The sequence below is a fragment of the Labrus bergylta genome, chromosome 16 (genome assembly GCF_963930695.1).
Source record: "Labrus bergylta chromosome 16, fLabBer1.1, whole genome shotgun sequence".
Lineage (NCBI taxonomy): Eukaryota > Metazoa > Chordata > Actinopteri > Labriformes > Labridae > Labrus > Labrus bergylta.
In genome coordinates, this window is record NC_089210.1 from 14,001,529 (window position 1) to 14,019,530 (window position 18,002).

Below are 18,002 nucleotides of genomic sequence, written 5' to 3' on the forward strand. Positions count from 1 at the left end.
GATGAGAGATGGGAGGGAAAAAACAATGAGTTTTTAGGGTTAGGGTGGCCAGGAAGAGGAGGGTCATGTAAGATAAAGAAGAAAAGAAGGAGAGACTGTCAGGAGGGAGATAAACAAAAGGGATCCATGGTTTTAAAGACAAATAGAGTGTGAGAAGAAGTCGTGCAGAGGATCAACATTTATTCTGTCATGTTGCTCTCAATCCTGCTTTCCACCAAGCATTAACTATTTTTACCAGGTTGGAAAGCTTTGATCATTACATTACTTAATTTTCAAAAGACAGCCCATTACAAGTTGTCTAGTGACTACAAGCTTTTTTCAAACTACTGAATAACAAATTCAGGTTAAATGATTACATTTTTTTACTTAAACTAAATGATCGAAAAAAAACGCGTTTTAATAACAAGTCCAATTCTATGCAAGACTACTAGAAAGGGCCATCATGCAATTATAACTGTAGATATGCCCAGCTTTGGCTCAATGGAACCAAAATGTTGATCTGGAGACTACAAAACAGTTGTCAACAAAACTAATGGGTAGGCTACTGCCAAGTTGGCTACATCCATTTCTTATATACAGAATCTTATATTGGTAGTTAAGAATGAAACATGTAACTATCTTGCTTAAGTCAAACATCAAAAGCTCTGTACGTATATAAGCGGAATGTTAGTTTTGCGTTGGTAGTACAAAATTGTTAAAGTTTAAGAATTTAAAAGGCTACATGACATACAACAGATATGATCAGTTGGGTTTCAAATGACACTGTGGTGGTTTAAAGTGGTTGCTTGTAGTAATGAATCTAAAGAGACTCATCACCTGAATTCCCTCAGCACTTTAGCTTTTTTTGAGTCAGTGTTGATAGCACAAAGAGCTCTTAAAACACTTTACACTACCTTCAGAGTGTTTAACTTCCATGTAGGAATATGATTGACCCGAAGCTACATTACCAATTGTCTAACCCACACACTGGCTAATCTCTATGAGCATGCTTATAATTGGTAATATTTCACCAATATTTTCTAACAATTCTTTTTACAATTCATAGCTATCTTATTTAAATATTTTGTAAAACATTGTTATTCATACTACAGGCTTAGCTGATTTAATTTAATTTATTTTTTTCATATCTCTAGAGAATAATTAGCAAGTGAACACAGTGGAGCATTCAGCAGCTACAGACTCAGAAATCCCCCTCAGGAACTGGTAGAGAGCAATAAATCAGAGCAAAAAAAAGACAGTTAATATTGGATGTAAAGTTGCTGGGATAAGCAACGGAAGGCTTACTAGAAAAGTTGTAAAACTTTTTGATACTTTGGTACTTTTAGATACCACACTTCAAAACAATCAAAACTATACAGTCCATGTTATTTTGATGATTGATAGGACTGGAAAAAAATGTTTTGAAAATGTACATCTTCAGTCTTTGTCTTTACCAAAAGTTGTCATAGGAAAAGTCCTTCTGCTCCGTCTTTCGCCTGCTCCACTTTCCAGAAAGTGTGTGCTCAAACAGGCCCTTCAGCGATTTTCCCTTCATGACATCACAAAGGGCAGTAACCCCTCCCCCAGGTGGATGACACTCCCACACATAGGTGTTTGTTCTGCCCTCTGAGTCTGCCTTCTCACCCTAATTAATAGGGCATGGTGCAAGAAAGCCTTAACAAGATCCCTCTCCAAAGAGGGGCGTGGTCAAACACAGCTTATTTGCATTTAAAGCTACAGACACACAGTGAAATAGAGGGGTTTTTAGGCATGATAAAATATAGGATCTGAGTGGATTTTTAGCAATAAACTTCACACACATGTTTTGGGGACCTCTGAGACTTGTGTAAACTTGTTGAAAATGAGGATTATATGTGACCTTTCAACACAAGAAAGGAATTTTTATCTCATAATTTTGACTTTTTTATCTCATAAACTTAATATGGGCAAAAAAAAATTCTCAACAAAGCCGGGTTTTCATTTTTATTTTTTTAACTGGCGGAAGTGGGCTTCAATACTTACCCTCTTAAAAGATCATAGAAAGATTTTACACCTTTAGTTGATTTAATAAGCTACTTAACATTTACTCCTCTGATGTTAGTTTGTGTATAAAGTCTGTTTACAATTTTGTTGTTTGGCACCTTTTTAATGAAATGATGCAAAAATATCTACTAAATATTTAAGTCCTAGCTAGGATGAACATGAACTCAACAGCTGTATGCACCTAGAATCCATCATTGCCAATTGACAACTACCAGGCTTGAAATGATATGACCTGTCCTTTATTCATATAAAACAAGCACTAGTTGTGCGTATATGTTCAAAAACACTGAACACACCCCAAGCAAATGTTTAAATCTCAGCTACAGTCTTCAAAGGCAAGATTATTTAATAAAGTCTGAAATGTGAGATTATTCAGAAAACAAAGGACAGGGGATATTTTGTATTCATATGCAATTACGATGATCTTTTATTTATTTTGCTAAGTCAAAATATGGCTTAAAGAAAAACAGAGAATAGTTATAGTTATAACAATTGAGGGAAGAGTTAACAAAGTGGGGAAGTGTACATTGTTAAAGGTTGTATCCACAGTATAAAGAATTATTTTACCTCTCCTTCTCTAAAGCAAAAGAAAAACATCAGTCGCACTTTGTCTTTACTGTCTAGCTGTAAAGTGTCAAATGCAGAGGCCTGATGTTTCCAAACAGCATCTGTTGAGATACCTTCACACAGGGCCTTTCCCCTTCCTAACCTTAGCCTGGTTTTCCATTCAGGGCCAACCAGGGTTATCCTGGACATCATTCATTTAATTAATCAGACGCCAGCTGGATTGCTAGATTCATTCTTAAGTGTTTAACTCTCTGTCTTCTTAGAAATAAATGAGATATTGTGACAAAAGCCTATGTTTAACAGATCTTTGCTACAATGTCTAGATTCCCCCCCTTTGACCCTGCTTGGCCCTGCTGAGAAAAGGTGGCTGTTAAAGAAGTAGACATTGAGCCAGTGACAGCATGCCCCCTGTTCTTTCTCCCGTAGAGCTCAGAGGCCGTTGTCCAATGGCTGAGCGACTTTCAGCTGCAGGTCTACGCACCAAACTTCCTGGGCGCTGGGTATGACTTGCCCACCATTAGCCGAATGACCCCAGAGGTAAGGCTACTGAACCCCACTACCCAGCTACCCTTGAACCCCAGGGAGGTCGCAGACATCTCCAAGGACCACAATGGAAACAAGTCTGCACGACTTTGATTTGTTTTCGAGCTCATGTTTGCAAGATGCATGTATTAAATTACCTTAAATTACTCAAATGACCACAAAAAAACAATAGACTGTTCACACCTGTACTTTTTCTTCTTCCCTTCTTATCCTTGCCTGGTTGAACCTTACACCCCTCACCTCTGATGAAAAACATTTTACTGTTTCTGAACACTGTGCATAACAATTAACTTGATACTATTTTCCTGTCTTCAATGTGTAGTTCAATATATGAATAAAGTATACGTGTATGTATTTCTCTAGTAGGCTATTCCACATATAATTCAGTTTTAAAAGAAATTTAAACCGACTTTTAAAATCTAATTTACCCTCCTCCATAACTCTGAACCCACTGAGTGCCTCACACAGCTTTCTATGCAACCACTTTTAAGTTTTGGTTTGCCTGCCTGCACATCCCATGTGTAGATCACTGTCAAGACAAGCCTACAATATAACATCTATTTAAAGAAAGCTTTCATAGAACAGACACTTTAGAACAAAGGTTCATTATTGTTATCCGGCTTGTGGCTACATCCAAAAAGGGATCTTGAAGAGCCAACAAATGTTACTTTATCAGTTTGGCCGGAAAACAGGACTCTTCAGTTAGAAAATCTTTCTTCTTGTATACTGGTAGTTTATAAAAATAGTCCCATGTTTGGTCACGTTTTGCCCTTAACAGCTGAATTTGGGAATTGAAGATTCTTTGTTTAATGGTTTAAGTGTAACTCTTCATGGCCCCTGGTGGCCAAAAAGTACTACATTTGGCTTTAAATAGTGAGTTAAACAGATGAATGAAAACTTTGAGCTGAACCCGTTCTGACAAAACCAAACTGTAATGACTTGAATAATGGTATAGGATCCAGATAAATCGAGCTTCGTCAAGTCAAGTGTTTCTGCTTTAATTTAGCCTTTTTTGTATCTTACTGTAATGAAAGTGCAATGTCTGATGGCTTGAAAACCGCTTTAAACCTTAAATTAAGATGAGTTAATCAAATCATGAAAACTTACCTTCTATAGTTCAATGGCACAAATGATGCCTAAAAAAATATATAGTATATATAGTATAGTTTATATAAAAACTATTTTTTCCAAAAGATTCAGACAACCTTGTGACCCTCACATCTCCTTCAACACTGCTGCTGCTGCCTGTTCTGAAAAAATCAACTACACGGATGTTCTCTTACATGTTTACCTGAATACAAATAATTTATTGCACATGTAAATTATTTGTATAAAGCACAAATACTGTAAGTATGCAGTATATGTATATATGTTATACAGGATGTATATGTATATATATATATATATATATACTCCAGTGCTGTGCATGCTGACTGGGTCAGAACTGAGCTGGCGAGCTTGCTTTAAAGGGCTTTGTTATTAGAGAAGTCAAATCAAATCCTGACCTCTTCTACTGTATATTTGTGTGTGTGTGCGTGTGTGTGTGTGTGTGTGTGTGTGCGCGTGTGTGCGTGTGTGTGTGCGTGTGTGTGTGTCAGTGAAATGAGTGTTGTCCATTCTGTACGTATGTGTGTTTTTGTCAACTAGCCCCTAGTAAATAAATACAAATACAATGAAAGCAGAGTTTCAACAAACGGAATGACACAAAAACATTTTCACTGATAACACTTACAAATGAACAAGAGCACTGCAATGTATTTACACTTAGATATTATATTACAGATCTTATTTAGGGATTTTAGGTATTTTAATTTTAAATATAAAAAATAAAGCTGATTCTTGTTTGTGCTTTTTATTGACTGCATACATTTGCTTTTGTCTTCCGTGCTTTTTCAGATTATTTTAGAACATTTTCATTCCTTCTCTATTCTCCACTGGCAGAAGCTTCCATCAGATGTCATGCTGTCACTTGTGTTGCAAGTTTTTCTCTGTGTGTGTTTGTAAGTTTGTGTGTCTGTGTGAGTATGTTGGTGTGTGTTCATGCTTGTGTGTGTGAAAGAGAGAGTGAGAGACCTCTGGAGTCTTCAGAAGCTTTGAGAAGCTTCTTTCAATACACGTTATAAGAAATAGCCTGCCGTTATCTAACTTCCATTTGTTTGTGTGTGTAGGATCTGACAGCTATAGGAATAACTAAACCAGGTCACAGAAAGAAGATGACTTCAGAAATTAACAAGCTAAGTGTCAATGAGTGGCTTCCTGAGCAGAAACCTGTAAGTAATACACAAACACATCAACACTTTAAGTCTAGACTTGCACCATATATACTGGATTTTTTTTAAGACTGATACAAACATCAATTTTGAAGGGAAAAATTAGCAGATAAACCTACGGAACATCAATATTGTATAATGAATTATTGAGCTGGAATATAAATATAACTTCTATCCAATCTGTATTGCATATTGTTTTTAACTGGTATGTCTATAAAGCTTTCATCAACAAAATCTTTTTTAAAAAAAAGGCTTTCATAGCAACACATATCAGAATACATGCACAGCATACCAATAAATGTGCGATAATATCAGCAGACAGATATACCCGTCTGTTTAGATGCTAAGCCTGTTTTCATGGCCAGGTAGTCAGTGTCAGCTAGCCTGGTCAGCAGTCATGTTTGTGGTGTTCCTATAGGCTAATCTTGGAGAGTGGCTATCTGCTGTTGGTCTAAGCCAGTACCATCAGGTATTAGTGCAGAATGGCTATGAGAATATCGAATTCATCACCGACATCACCTGGGAGGACCTGCAGGAAATAGGCATTACTAAACTAGGTAAGACCCACTGATGTGCTTTGCTCAGATAAATCATTTTTTTACATTGATGATGATATCATAGCTATGTACATTATCCCCATGAAAGGACCAGAGTCTTTTATGTTAGTGTTGAATAAAGATCATTCAGCATGGCCAGAAAATATTGACATTTCAAGCTTATTAATCGACCCTTTAAATGACTGAAGCCAGGATTAGATAATGTCATATGTGGCAAGGATTTATATGTGCTGAGAAATATAAAGCTCAATATTTATTTTTCACTCCATTCTAATGATTTCCATTAAAATGTAACTTATCTTCATGATCAATAGTATTTATGACTTTTTCTGGTAGCCTTGCACTCTAGAGTTTAGGGGCTTTAGGTTTTGAATAGTAACAATGGTAATGGTAATAATAAATGTTGTTAAGAAATGTGGTTGAATAATAATATTTATAAAAATAAATTTCAAATTCTAGTTAATAGATTTTTTTTAAAACCTGTAATTCCCATGTTTTATTGTTCTAGGCCACCAGAAGAAGCTAATGCTAGCAGTGAAACGACTGGCTGAAATGCAGCGCAATTCTGATGGGCGGGGCTCCCTTAAAAAGAAACCTCCACCAATCACACAGCAGAAGGAAGTCATGTCATTGGATGGCCCGCCTCCAGACGGTATGCTAACTGATGAATCTGATTCAAATTTCAAATTTTACAACATACAACTTAAAACAACTGATCGTGTACATGTTTATGTAATGTGAACTTCCATTAAAGAGGACATATAATACCCCTTCTCCACACAGTCTCCTGTGGTCTAAATGAAACATCTGTGCTGTGCTTTGGTCAAAATATAACATGAATCAAGCATCAGAGGAGGTTTGTGACCCTGTATAAACCAGCTCTCTCAGAGCGCTCCGTTTTGGTGTGTGTGTCTCTTTAAATACAACGAGCCCCCCCCTGAGTTTTCCTGGTAGACTTCACTCCTCTTTAGGGGGAATAAAAATGGCGGACCTGCGCAAAAGTTTTACTCTAGGCTGGGGGTGGAGTCCATGGGTGGGGATACCAGGGGAGGGGAGGGGATTTTTTTTTACCAGAATCCCACTGTGACATCACAAGGAGAGTAAATTTTAAACAGAGTATTTTTCTCTGTGTTGTAAGACTTATGGGTGACTTATGGATGGGTTTATTTTACATTTTGCGGGTCGGTAGACACTCAGGTTACCCAAATATATGTTCTAAAACACTGTAAACGTGGACTTTTCATAATATGTCCTCTTTAAAACAAAGTTCCATCAAAGAGTTACTCTTCAACAGTAAAGACCTCCTTTATTTAAAGATACATTTTCATATTAATTTCCTTTTTTTTTTCAGAGCTCATGTCTCCAAAGATGGGCACCTTCCAGGACAGCGAGTTAAGCAAAGAGCTACAGACTGCCTTGACCCAGCCAGGACAAGAAGTCTGCAAAGCTCAACGAAATCGCACTCTGAGCAAAGACCATGATGAGGTGATGACAGGAGGAGGAGGCGGAGGAGGCGGAGGAGGCGGAGGAGGAGGAGGAGGAGGAGGAGGAGGAGGAGGAGGATGTGCTGGGCCACCTAAGAAGGAGGCACGGACTATGAGGCAGCAGAGCAGCCAAAGCAGCACGTCCTCTCACAGAGGCAGTATGTCCTCACAGGGAAAACACCGTCACTCCCACTCCCATTCCCAGCCTGCACCTCCCTACACACCGCCTCACACTCCTACCAAGACAAGAACTTCCTCTTCCTCCTCCAGCTCCTCTGTCCAGAGCACAGCTTCCCCGCAGGCCAAACACAGGCCGTCCACCCAGTACAACCAGGGTGAGAGACCTCAGTCGCCACGCTCCCAACCCCCTCAGTCTCCAACTCAGCGCGGACCTCCATGTCCACAGCCTCAGCCCCAGCCCCAGCAACCACAGCAGCCTCCAGTCCAGCTGCAGCAACAGACACCTCCTCAGCACCAGCCACAGACACAGGTCATGGAGGTAGGGGAGAATCAACAACCCCAGGTCCCACTCCTCTGCCTCCCCCCAGAGGCTGAGCTGGCTAAGGGAGAAGAATCAGAGTCTTCAGCGCTCCAGAAGAAACAAACCCACAGCCTCACCAGGTACGCTGTCTCAGATGGTGAGTGTGACGAGAGGGCAGGTGAAGGTGGAGAAGCAGGGGTGGAAGTTAGGGGAGGCCAGGGCTCTGCGGTCTTCAGAGGGGTAGGGGTCAAATATGCAACAGTGACCCATCGTGTTAGCCGCAGCCACTCTGTTCGCAACCAGGAAAAAGCTGTCAGCCGCAACCACACAGCTCTGCGTCAGAAGAAAAAAGGTCCGCCCCCACCTCCGCCCAAACGCTCTAGCTCCGCCATTACAGGCTCGAACTCCAACCTGACGGAGGCCAACGCACAACAGAACACGCTCACCACCACAGGAGGGATGCTGGACGTGCCTTACAACCAACAGCGGAGGGCCAGCGATCTGGGGGTGTCTGTGGAGACTGGGATTGTAGAGACCAGCAGTGTAGGTAGCGTAAGGAGCATCGCTGCCATGTTGGAGATGTCTTCTATAGGGGGTGGAGCCAAAGGCATGGCATTGCAGAAGAATTTCCTGCAGGTAATATAAAATATTGTCCTTATATACTTTATATGTGCAATGCATTTTTGTAATTATAATACATTCTTCCCTACAACTTCAATTATTCAATTCAATTCAATTCAAATAGTTATTATACAACTATACAACTATACAACTATACAATTATACAACAAGCTCGAGCATGATCAACCAATTGCATGGTTGTGTTTTACCAGGTGGGGAAAACACGTGATGCCATTGGTCTGGACGGTGAAGTGGTGAACAGACGACGGACTATTAGTGGTCCTGTCAGTGAGCTTGTCGCAGCTGCCAGGCGTGACCAGCCAACTCCTACTGCTTTACCTTCACCAACACCCCAGCCTGAACCCTCCCCTGTCCTGGTGAATTCCCCGTCACCTAACCCCCCGTCCTCCCCACACCCAAGCTCGGGTGGCAGCGGCAGTTCATCAGAGAACCTTCCGTTTGCAGATGAGGGAAGCTTGACCATTCGCCGCCAGGGTCGAGGAGAAGGAGAAGGACAGGTAGCTATCTATATAAATGTTTGTCTATCTATCTATCTATCTATCTATCTCTCTATCTATCTATCTGTCTATCTATCTATCTATCTATCTCTCTATCTATCTATCTATCTATCTATCTATCTATCTATCTATCTATCTATCTATCTATCTATCTATCTCTCTATCTCTCTATCTATCTATCTATCTATCTCTCTCTCTATCTATCTATCTATCTATCTATCTATCTATCTATCTATCTATCTCTCTATCTATCTATCTGTCTATCTATCTATCTATCTATCTATCTATCTATCTATCTATCTGTGGTATCTGCACTATTTATCTATGTAATGTTATGTGCTAAAATCAATTGTGCTTTTATGTATTACAAATCCACAGTCAAGCTTTATATTCTCTAAGCTTTATATGTCTTATTCATCTATATTTGTTGTTTGAATGTTTGTGCAAAAATTACCTCTTGTCATGAATGTATGAATTTTCCGTTAGTGTGTATTTTGTGTTTGTCTGCAGGGGGATGACGAGGGTCCCCAAGGAGACGGAGGATACCCGCAGGAGGACGTCTCCAGGGTTGAACCCACAACTACCTTAAAGAGACGACCTCGCAGCTCCACACCCCACCCCAATGGGTCGGACTTCACTCTCCAGGAGTCGTCCACCGTGAAACGACGGCCAAAGAGCCGGGACAAGGAGCCGGAAGGCTTTGCTGACATGGCTGCAGCTAACGGAGAGCCTGTAGGGTCTGGGCAGCCAAACACGACGCAGCCAGTGTCCTACCAGAATGGCACAGGCACAGTGAAACGCCGGCCAGTGTCTGATGTTGGAGTGACTGAGCAGCCGCAGCCTCAGCCTCAACCTCAACCTCAGCCTCAACCTCAACCCCAACCTCAACCTCAACCTCAACCTCAACCTCAACCCCAACATCAACCGCAACCTCAACCACAAGTGACTGCTGTTCCTCGCAGGAACAGTGCAGATCAAGGAGCTCCAGTCGGCAATGAAGCAGCCCCAGTGAGAAAACCGAAGCCTCCAGTGTCTCCAAAGCCTGTCATGGCCCAAATAAAGAGACAGGGAGGCCCACAGACCCCCCCACAGCCTGTCTCCAACAAGAGGGTTCCCTTGCCTGGCCCTGGGACACCTGGAAGCCCAGGTACTGACCTGTATGATTGACTGTTATTGTGTCAGGTAAAGTTGAGGATCAGGGACTTATATGGTATTTCTTAGTAAAATAAATATATTTTATAGGTATATGACAGAGCCCAAATTGAAGGGACAAAAATAGAGATGATTGTACAAATCATGTCAGTTATAGAAAGTAAGTTGGGTTTAGGTTAAACCAGGGGAGAAATAGATAGTGGCAAATTGACGGACAAGCAGACATAGATGTACTCACAACAAAAACAGAAATGACTGCTATTAGCACTAACAACTAAAATAGTGATAATGAAGGTATGACTGATTATAATTATAAAAGCAGCGGGAGTCGAGCAGTTCAGCAGCAGCAGTGGATCTGAAATAAAGATTCCCTGGAACGTGCTAGACATGAACATAAAAACTTCGGGGGAAGATATAATATTAGTAACATACATGAATGAATCATGAATACTTAGAGACAAGAAGAGAGGTGGTGACAGGAGCTAGTTGTATTATGTCTAAACCAACATGAGCATGATCAAAAGGAAAGTTTTAAGCCTGCTCTGAAAAATAGAGCGGTTGTAACTGGGGTTCTACCTCCCATACTACTTTTGGTGGGTACAACAAGCAGGTCTTCCTTTTTCCGTACAAATAATCAAGCCTGACGTGTAAGTGTTTTTTTAAACGGGGAGAACAATTTTACATTTTTATGTAGAAGACCCTAAAACGACTTGTATTTTGTTTTTATAGCTCCAATGCAGTAGTAGCAGGAAAATGAGCATTGTAATAAACGTAATCTTTTTTCTCTCTTCTTCCTTTCTGCAGTGGAAGGAAAGAAGATTCCTCCACCTGTCTCTCCCAAACCCAATCCTCCGCCGATGGCACCCAAACCGGCCAAGCTAATCCACTCCATGACCAGCCCCTCTTCGCCAACCCCGGCCCCTGCCACAGCCCCTATGAAGCACTCTATAGTGGCAAGACAGACCAGCTCACCCCCCTGTTTTCCACCTTCCAACATCCCAAGTCTGCCTAATGCAAAACCGCTGAGCCCGTCTCCCCAGAGTCCCCACACCCCGCAGACCCCAACTACACCACAGACGCCCCAGACTCCTGCCACTCCCAGCCCGACCCCGCCCCCTGTCAAGCCTCCCCGCTCCTCCATTGGGGGTGTGTCGGTGGACAGCGGGATGACGGGTGGTGGGGTCACTGTGCCGGCGCCTACAACACCGGATTTCGGTGTGGGTTCGTTGGTGCATCAGAAACTGGAGGAGACGAGCGCGTCGCTGGCTGCCGCTCTGCAGGCCGTGGAGGAAAAGATACTGCATCAAGAGGAGTGAGAAACACACACACACACACACACACACACACACATATTAAAAGTCTTGAATGCTCAAACATACACCGAGGCTTCATGCTGGTAAACGGGTGTTAAGGTTAACTGTTTAACATCCCTCTGTTATAAATAGTCGGCTTACTCTTTCCTGCTGACAGAAGTTTAACATTTCTCTTATGTCCCCTGAACAGTCTGTTTAATATATACTGAGAAAGTCGAATACATTTACTCTACATTTACTAACTGTATAATGCTAATGTGCACACAGTAGAAATGCTAAAAGGGAGATGGGATAAGATGCAGGAAGAAGGAAAGGGACAAACAGAGGTGGGGGGGTTCCTCACCACAATCCTGAGGAACCTACAAGACATGAGAGCTCAGGAGCTCCCAGGAAAAAAATGTGGTTAGTAACTAAGATGTACAGATAGCGAAATGCAGTAATGTGGTGTGAATGCACAGACAGAGAGAGAGGAGCTCAAGGTGCGAGTTCCCCTGGTAGTCGAAGCCTACAGCAGCATAACTAGGAGCTGATCCATAACTGTGCCAGCTCTTACTATAAGCTTTATCACAAAGGAATGTTTTGAAAGTGGCTCAGTTGGTAGAGTCGGTCGTCTCTTACCCGGAAGGTTTGGGGTTCAATCACCAGCTCCTGCAGCGACATGTACGACATGTCCTTGGGCAAGACACTTGACCCCCAATTGCTCCCGCTGCTTCGTTGGTAGCGCTTGTGTGTGTGTGAATGGATTAGTTACTTCTGATGGGCGCTTTACACAGCAGCTTCTACCATCAGTGTGTGAATGTGTAGGTGTGACATGCGGTGTAAAAGCGCTTTGAGTAGTCAGAGGAGTAGAAAAGCGCTATACAAGCTCAAGTCCATTTACCATTTACCAAGTCCCTTCTTAAAAGTAAAGAGTGTGTCTGCCTCCTGTGAACTGACTGGTAGATGATTCCAAAGGAGAGGGGCCTGATAACCGAAGGCTCCACCTCCCATAGTACGTTTAGAGACAGTAGGTAACACGAGAAGGCCTGCATTCTGACAGCGTAATGTTCTCGAAGGGTAATACGGCACTAATAGCTCACATGAAGCAACAGATACAAGCAATTTCTGCACAAAAAAGTTTGGACTCTTCATCTACTTTACAAACCCTTCAGCTGGTTTGATGTTGTGATCTTACATGTGTTTTGTCTGTGTCCGTTCACATAGCTCTGTGGATGAGCAGAAAACCACAGTTAGCATCCTCGACGACATTGGCAGCATGTTCGACGACCTGGCTGACCAGCTGGACGCCATGTTGGAGTAACCATAGGAACCAGTCAGCCTGTCTCCATGGCAACACTGCTTTAGGAGTGACTCAGATGGCACAAGAGGGCAACACGCCTCTCTCTCTCTCTCTCTCTATCTCTCATCTCTTCATTCCTCTCTCTCTGTTGCACTTGTCCTCCTGGTTTTCATTCGTTGCTGCTTTTAAAACCTCGTCTTGCTCTCATCTATTGCCGCTGATTATAAAAATGGTGATGGCATGGCGCCACAGGCCTGGACGGACTTGTGGCAGAAAGAGTGCAGGAATGAAGACAAGACAAAGAGAGAGACACTGATAGAGAGAGAGGGGGAAAAGGACCAAAATGACTGACGGTGAAGAGAGAATTTAAAAAATAATCACAAGAAGGAGCGATGAAGAAATGCAACAAAATGGAAGAGACTGCAATCAAAATGTGGGTCTTTTTAGAATGCCACATACACTCTTGAAGCTATTGTGACAAACAATTAATCTTAACTAATACTGATTGAAAAACCAACTGTGTGATGAATCATAGTATGGTATGTGTACATTCTAAGCATGGAGAGTTTATATCTACTGAAAAAGTCCTGCATTAGCACAGTTCTATATAATATACCGATAAATATGAATCTCTAGCTCTTTGGTTTGATGTCTTGGTTCTGTGTGGAATGGTGACCTCTGGTGTTGTGATGATGTAAATGAATTGGTGGGAAGATTTTTATCTGTGACCAAAACGAGACTATTTAACTCCTGAGTTTGTGTGTGTGTGTGTATGTGTGTGTGTGTGCGTGTGTGTGTGTGTGAGAGAGAGAGAGACAAATGCGTGCATTTGAGCTTGTGAATTATTGGAATTTCAGGCTCATTTTTTTCCTGCCCGGGCTGCTTCCATTCACTCTGCTGCATAAAACACACACAGACGCTCACAAAGAAGAAGCACAATGACCCATGGAGTCACCTTGCACATGGGAGCCTGCACAGTATAAGTTCAACAGGAGAGGAAGGGTGAGGGAGAAAAGTGAAGTAAGGCTACAGTAGGTTGTCTGAAAGAAGATGTTAGGTGTTGTAGCTAAAAGTTTTGGAAAGTTTTAAAGAACTATATCAGGAAGCCGTTAAATGGCGTGTCAGTTTTCAGCAATGCATGGTAGAGGCAAAGGAACTGTTCATTATCTGGGATTTAACTGCTTGGTAAAACAATAGCTTGGTTCACAAGTTTCCAAAACACAATGGAGAAATTTGCTAAACTTCACATCGTACTCAATTGTTTAAAATGTAAGAATCCCCCGAGACGTGATTTGAGACAGTAAAATAATCTGATTAAATTCAGGATTTATTTAGTTAAGTGCTTTGCCCTAAATAAAATAAAAAAATCTTTTTTTTACCTTCATTTGTTTTTATTCATTAGAATCTCACGACAAGCTAAAAGCTAGGGTAGGCAATGTTTGAAAAGCCTGTGTGCATAACTGCCTGCCTACCTTCCTGCTCTCTGCCTGACACTCTTGAGCAGTAGCAACGTCTTCCACAAGCCAAAACTAGCTCTCTCATGGATTGTTCCCGCACCACAAGCAAGGAAGCATGGTCATGTGTTTGGGGATGTGGCATTGATTTTTTATTTTTTTTTTCAGCTGGATACTGTCAAAAAAACGAGCTAACTGTTGCTGGTCTCTAAAAGTTGCCTACCCAAGCTTTAAGATATTTCTCACTTCACACATTTTGGACCAGAAGAGCCTTTACATTTCAGGTTTCTACGGAGGTAAATTCTCAGCTTGTGAGCAGCCCGCCTCACATGTTGAAGCACTGAATTTAACAGAAACATTCTAAGCTAAAGAGGTTGGTATCTGCCCAAATATTACTGCATTCCTTCTTTATAGGAGATGTTTTTCCTTTCAAATCCATATCTTATGTAAGTCCATGCCTGGTAGTCCTTTATTTATTTATTTTGCCAGGTTATGAAAAGAAAACAATTAATTTTTTATTAAATTATAAAAACACTAAAAAACATTCCTGACACCTCAGTGGACAACTGTCTTCTTACCATCGCTATTGCTCCATTCCCACACTCTCCATAACACCCACCCCTTGTTGCCATGACAATCTACATCATCACCTTCACTGGTATTACCATGGCAACTGCACAGTGTGTTGCCATGTAAAGCTCTTTCTTAGGATATAAGGAAAATGTGATCGGATGATAGCAGTAGAGAAGATATGTGACACTGGATGGTTTGTTTAAGTTCCTCAAATCAACCAGAACCTGCAGCAAGGTGTGATATATCCTACATATTCCATTTTCAGAAAGTCAGTGTTTCAGAAGCCCTTAAGCAGCCAGCCTACTTATATAAATGAAAATTCAGAGAATAGTTCTGGTATTGGAATTATGATCACATAGAGATTATATATATATGGATATTTGCAACAAAAAAAAGAAGTGTATTTATGATGTGTATGTCCTCCTGAAGACTATTTTTCAAAGTAAACAGATCTAATCTGAGTGTTGAATAAATCTGCTTTTCCATGCTTCAGTGGTCCACGCTGATGAGTCATTGTAGGATACCATGTTGGGATATTTGCAGGAAGTGTTTTTTTGTATGGGTTTTTTTTTTTTCCATGTACATGTGTTCAGGTGTGGCGATGTGTAAAATAAAAGTCAATCTTTGTTGTTCTGTTTTATTATTTTTGTATTATTTTAAATGCAATGCTCTGTTTTTGTTTTTCTTTGAAACATGTGCCTTGCTTTTTGATTTTGGTCAGATTCCAATACAGTAGATGGGTATGTACGAAAAAAAAAAAATGGGGATCTCTCTCTTGTTCTGTTTTGCTTACTTAATGGATATGTAATCGTTTTAAAAAAGTATGCTGCCCCCCCCCCCCCCCCCAACACTTGAAGCAAAAAATATTCAGACTTTAACCAAACCCAAGAAAACCACGTGACATCTTGATGTTTGTTATTCACTTGTTCAGTCACATTTGAGCATTTTACATTTGTTTGCAGGAACACACAACATCTGGGTCTCAATATTCGGACACATTAATTGAAATTGTGTCCAAATATTGAAGTTCAACCAAATGATTTTTCAAAAATCCCTTTGCTTTCTTGTAGAGTTTGATGGAAGGATTGTCACCATATAATCACGTTGACAGAGTTTAAATGAAGCCACTACTGGCAACTGGTTCACTTAGCTTAGCTGAGCATAGCCTGGACATAAGGGGGAAATGTTCAAGCTAGCTCAGAAAATGACGGTATACAATTAGTCAAAGCTACGTTAATTGTGTTTATGTTTCAAGTGTTTTTGCTAAACTACTTAGAATATTTGCTTTCTTTTTCTGCAGAGTTGAATTGGAAGATAGATCATAGTCTGACAATGTTTTACATTGTTTGTTTGTACAATTACCAGATTCTAAATACATGTTGCTTTTTTTTTTTTTTTACCTCTGGAAAAAGCCAATTAAGCTGTTTATTTTCTTCAGACTTGTCCTTAGCTTTGCCATCATCATCATCTAGCAGCAATTTTTACGTAGCATGCTTACATCAGTGGTATCAATATTTACATCTTACACTCTGCAAGAAAACCAATAAGCCCATTTTTTGAAATGTCACTGTGGATGAAGTAAGAAACACTTAACAGTAAGGGTAATAAATGTAAATTTGAAGAGAGGTCAGAGTTCAAGTGTTGAGAACCCAGCAAATGTCTCTAGTATTCCAACCTGACATTTATGTTGACTCGAGTGTTCTTGTGTATAATTCAGCCTGAATGCATGGTCAAGTGATTTCCATGACAACTTTGCCCTGATCAGACTGTAAAGATACAGTTATAGATCTCATTAGATCCTTTAATACAGACATACCTGAATGTCCTTCAGCACACCCACCTTCCCTGTTCTTTGGTCTCTTTTTGGTCATCCATCATGTTGAAGCCATTACTTTAAAGTGTGTTTTTGGCGTGTTGGGATGGGGTCTAGCTACAAAGGTGAAATACCACAGATGGTGGGGGAAAAAACACAGATGGTCAAAAAAATGTGGAGCAAAGTACTGTTCCTTATTTTGTTTCTCAACAAAAGAAAAAGCCAAGCTGTTTTTCTTTGATTTTCCGCCTGTGCTTATCTGACAGATACCGAACTGGTGTCTCCTCCGCTCTGCAGTGACTGTATGCGAATGCTTGAGAGAGGCAGCGTGTGTTATTTGTTGCTCTGCTATCAACAGTATGAAACCTGTGTGTGAGAGTGTGTGTGTGTGTGTGTGTGTGTGTGTGTGTGAGTGCGTGTTGTAGTGACTGGACATTGGTGTGCTTGCAGTGACTGCATCTTATGGCGATCTGCTCTGAATAAATAAATGTTCTATACAAACTGTACCGTCTTCAGCTTCCTTAAGTGTTGTGATGTGAACCTTGTCTTGATAAGGTTCTCCTCCAGGGGGTGGCATAGGTCTGCAATACAGCACTTCACAATGCATTTCTTAGGAAAACCTTTATCACCCCCCCAACCCCCCCAAGCATTTACACAGGAGTGTTAACTTTATTTGAACATCACCAGTTCAGGCCATGTACACATTGTGCTTGTTTAAGTCTTCACCTTGTTTTAATCCTTTGATAAGTGTAAGATGAGAAGAATGACAAAAATAGTAAAAATGTAAATGTTTCTCCTGTAAATTTGAAGCCACAGATAAACAGCAGGTTGGATTTGAAAAGCTGACAGCACATCGTCATCATCCAGTATCTTTAAACTAGTTTCTTTATTTGTTGTATAAAACAACTAACTGTAACATCGACAATGTTAATGTTATGTCTGCCAATAAAGCCTCAACCTTCCATGCTGGTAGGATAGCAGTGTGGTCATGTTAGCAGGCTTTCTGCCAAGCTAACTAGCTTCAGGGCTGTCACTTAGTATTTAAGGTTGTGAGGCAGGTACTCAGTGTTCTGAAATGAAAATGTACAGTATAGTGAAAATCTGGAGGCATCGTGATTAGTTCAAGGACAAACTACATATTTGAGAACTCAAATCCTTACAGAACTAAGGTTTAACCCCTTCCTCACCCACAACAACACTGCAGTTTGAATTTGTTACTGGAAACGTGAAGAAACATTTCGGAGCCAACTGTTAAGTTAGCGAGCTATGAAGATTGAGGTGCTGAACATCAGTTGCAGACATAAACTGTTGTAAACTCAGCTACGTATGTGTATCTAAAAAGTTATGGAATTCAT

At 40.9% G+C, this 18,002-nt stretch overlaps 1 protein-coding gene across 14 annotated transcripts in view; it reads left to right on the forward strand.

The window, feature by feature from the left end:
* Positions 1–17,151, forward strand: part of caskin1 (CASK interacting protein 1) — a 93,012-nt gene extending 75,861 nt beyond the window's left edge. For 11 of the 14 annotated variants that reach the window (XM_065964307.1, XM_065964306.1, XM_065964310.1 and 8 more), the window contains 9 exons: positions 3,016–3,126; positions 5,301–5,402; positions 5,821–5,959; positions 6,468–6,611; positions 7,311–8,560; positions 8,758–9,063; positions 9,550–10,210; positions 11,020–11,527; positions 12,732–17,151. In XM_065964307.1, coding sequence (XP_065820379.1) covers positions 3,016–3,126; positions 5,301–5,402; positions 5,821–5,959; positions 6,468–6,611; positions 7,311–8,560; positions 8,758–9,063; positions 9,550–10,210; positions 11,020–11,527; positions 12,732–12,828 — 3,318 coding nt within the window. In that variant the 3' untranslated portion in view covers positions 12,829–17,151. The remainder of the gene's footprint in view (positions 1–3,015; positions 3,127–5,300; positions 5,403–5,820; positions 5,960–6,467; positions 6,612–7,310; positions 8,561–8,757; positions 9,064–9,549; positions 10,211–11,019; positions 11,528–12,731) is intronic. The other 3 variants (XM_065964314.1, XM_065964315.1, XM_065964309.1) reach the window with 2 other exon arrangements.
* The last annotated feature ends 851 nt before the right edge of the window (positions 17,152–18,002 follow it).